Here is a 2,137-nt window from a genome sequence, read left to right as displayed (position 1 = left end):
GAACAGCTGCTGCAGGGGATGGTGGATGGCTGCAGGCTGTTGGTGGCGATGGGGCTGCGGATGGACCGCCCTCTCACCTGCTGTGTAAATCAGCTGTTTGCTGCAGTCCTTGCTGCAGTACAGGCAGTGACTGCAGCAGCAGCAACAGCAGCAGCAGCAGCAGCAGCAGCAACAGGTGCTGCTGCTGATGTGTTGCACATGCAGCAAGCGCTGCATGCAGGGCTGTACGCCCTTGTGTGTCTCTGCGGGCGTCACAGCATCCTCCTCTTTGGCCAGCTGCAGCAGCAGCAGCAACAGCAGCAGCAGCATGGGAACCTGCAGCAGCAGCTGCTGCAGCACGTGCTGCTGCAACCGCAGCTGTGTCTGCTAGCAGAGCAGCAGCGGCCTGCAGCACTGAAGGGCCTCTGTCTGGGGGACGCCTCAGAGCTGGCGGGAGACTCTGCTGCCCACGACAGGCAGGAGTTGCTGCTGCATATGTTAGGCGTGCAGCAGCACACGCTGCAGCAGCAACAGCAGCAGCAGCAGCAGCAACTGCTGCTGCAAATACCAGCAGACCCCATGCATGCTCTTGCTGCTGCTCTCCTCACCGCAGCAAAACCTGCTGCGCTACTGCAGGCCGTCCTCTCGCAGCTGCGCTCCACCGGTGCGCTGCTAGCTTCTGCCTTCAGCAGCAGCAGCAGCAGCAGCAGCAACAGCAGCAGCAGCAGCAGTGTTGGTGTTGCTTCGTTTGAGCTGTCTAGACAGCTGGAGCTGCTCGCCATGGCCGTCAGCTGCCTGCCGCTAGCGGAGGCCCGGAAGCGGCAGGCAGTGCTGCAGCAGCTGGCGCTGCTGTCGGGGCAGCTTGTCACTGCTGCTGCAGCACAATTCGACCAGCAGCAGCAGCAGCAGCAGCAGAAGCAGCAGCAGCAGTTGCTGGCAGAGGCAGCAGTAACCCTTTATGGAGGCCGCATCGAACAAACCCACGCGGTCCTTGTTTGGGGGCCCAAGACGGGGGCAAAGTTGCAGCAGCAGCAGCAGCAGCAGCATGAAGCAGCAGCAGCAGCAGCAGCACTGCGGCCGCTGCAGCGGTCGTTTGTATGGCGGGTAGAGGCTGCTGCTGCTTCTCTGATTTGCTGCTGGGCGTTGAAGCACGACATGCAGCAGCTCCGTGAGTGTCTGCAGCTGCTGCTGCAGTCGCTGCGTGGTTCTCGGTCACTGCTGCTGCAGCAGCAGCAACAGCAGCACCAGCAGCAGCAGCAGCAGACAGCAGCAGCACTAACAATACAGGAAGCAGCAGGAGCACGGCTCTATGCCTTGGTCGTTGGAGAGCTGCTGCGGTCCTTCGGGGAGACAGGAGCAGCAGAAGGGCTGCTGCAGGATGCTGCAGCAGACCTGGCTGCTGCAGTTGAGGCAGCAGCAACAGCAGCAGCAGCGGCAGCGCAGCAGAAGCACGAACATGTGAGATACGCATGCTGCTGCTGCTGCTTTGTTGTTAGTGCTACTGCTGCTCGTGCTGCTCTTGTTGTTGCTGTTGCCTCCGCTGCCATTGCCGCTGCTGCTTTTGCTGCTGCTGTTGCTGCTGCTGTTGCTGTTGCTGCTGCTGCTGATGTGCGCTAAAGCCTCGTGTCTGCGGTTGCCTGCAGAAGCAAACTGCTGCAGCAGACAGCAGCAGCAGCAGCAGCAGCAGCAGCAGCAGGGATGGCTGGTGGATCTTCGATATTTGTTGCCCTGCATTGGCAGCATTCGGGGAGGGGCTCCGCTGCTGGAATAAAAAGACGAGTGGTTAGCTGCTGCTGCTGCTGCTGCTGCTCCTGCTGCTGCTGCTGCTGCTTCTGCTGCTGCTGTGGTGTTGCTGCTGCTGCGGTGGTGTTGCTGCTGCTGCCGCTGCTACGTTTGCGTTGTTGCTGCTTCTGCTCCTCTGTTGGCGTTGCTACTGCTGTTGTTTGCTGTGCAGCTGCTGTTGCTACGGCTGCTGCTGTTGCTGCTGCTGTTGCTGCTGCTGTTGCTGCTGCTCTTGCTGCTCGTGGTGTCCCGTTGCTGTTGCTGCTGGCATGTTTGTTGGCAGTGCGCCTAGAGCGTGTAGCAGCACGAGTTGGCTGCTGCAAGGCGCTGCTGCTGCTGTTGCTGCTCATGCTGATGCTGTTGTTCTTGCTGCTGT

At 60.6% G+C, this 2,137-nt stretch overlaps 2 protein-coding genes across 2 annotated transcripts in view; one reads left to right on the top strand and one right to left on the bottom strand.

The window, feature by feature from the left end:
* Positions 1 to 60: 60 nt before the first annotated feature.
* On the top strand, positions 61 to 1,766 carry EMH_0081180 (uncharacterized protein; the record flags this gene model as incomplete). Its single annotated transcript, XM_013500351.1, has 2 exons — positions 61 to 1,437; positions 1,623 to 1,766. The coding sequence occupies 2 exons, from the start codon at positions 61 to 63 to the stop codon at positions 1,764 to 1,766; spliced, it is 1,521 nt and encodes a 506-aa protein (XP_013355805.1).
* A 341-nt stretch (positions 1,767 to 2,107) lies between these two features.
* EMH_0081170 (uncharacterized protein) overlaps positions 2,108 to 2,137 on the bottom strand; it is a gene marked incomplete at both ends in the record, with an annotated part of 420 nt that continues 390 nt past the window's right edge. Inside the window, one exon of the mRNA XM_013500350.1 lies at positions 2,108 to 2,137. Within this exon, the coding sequence (XP_013355804.1) occupies positions 2,108 to 2,137 (30 nt within the window).

The sequence above is a fragment of the Eimeria mitis genome, genomic scaffold (assembly GCF_000499745.2).
Source record: "Eimeria mitis Houghton genomic scaffold, Emh_scaff5304, whole genome shotgun sequence".
Classification (NCBI taxonomy): Eukaryota; Apicomplexa; class Conoidasida; order Eucoccidiorida; family Eimeriidae; genus Eimeria; species Eimeria mitis.
This window is presented reverse-complemented; position numbering and strand designations above follow the sequence as displayed.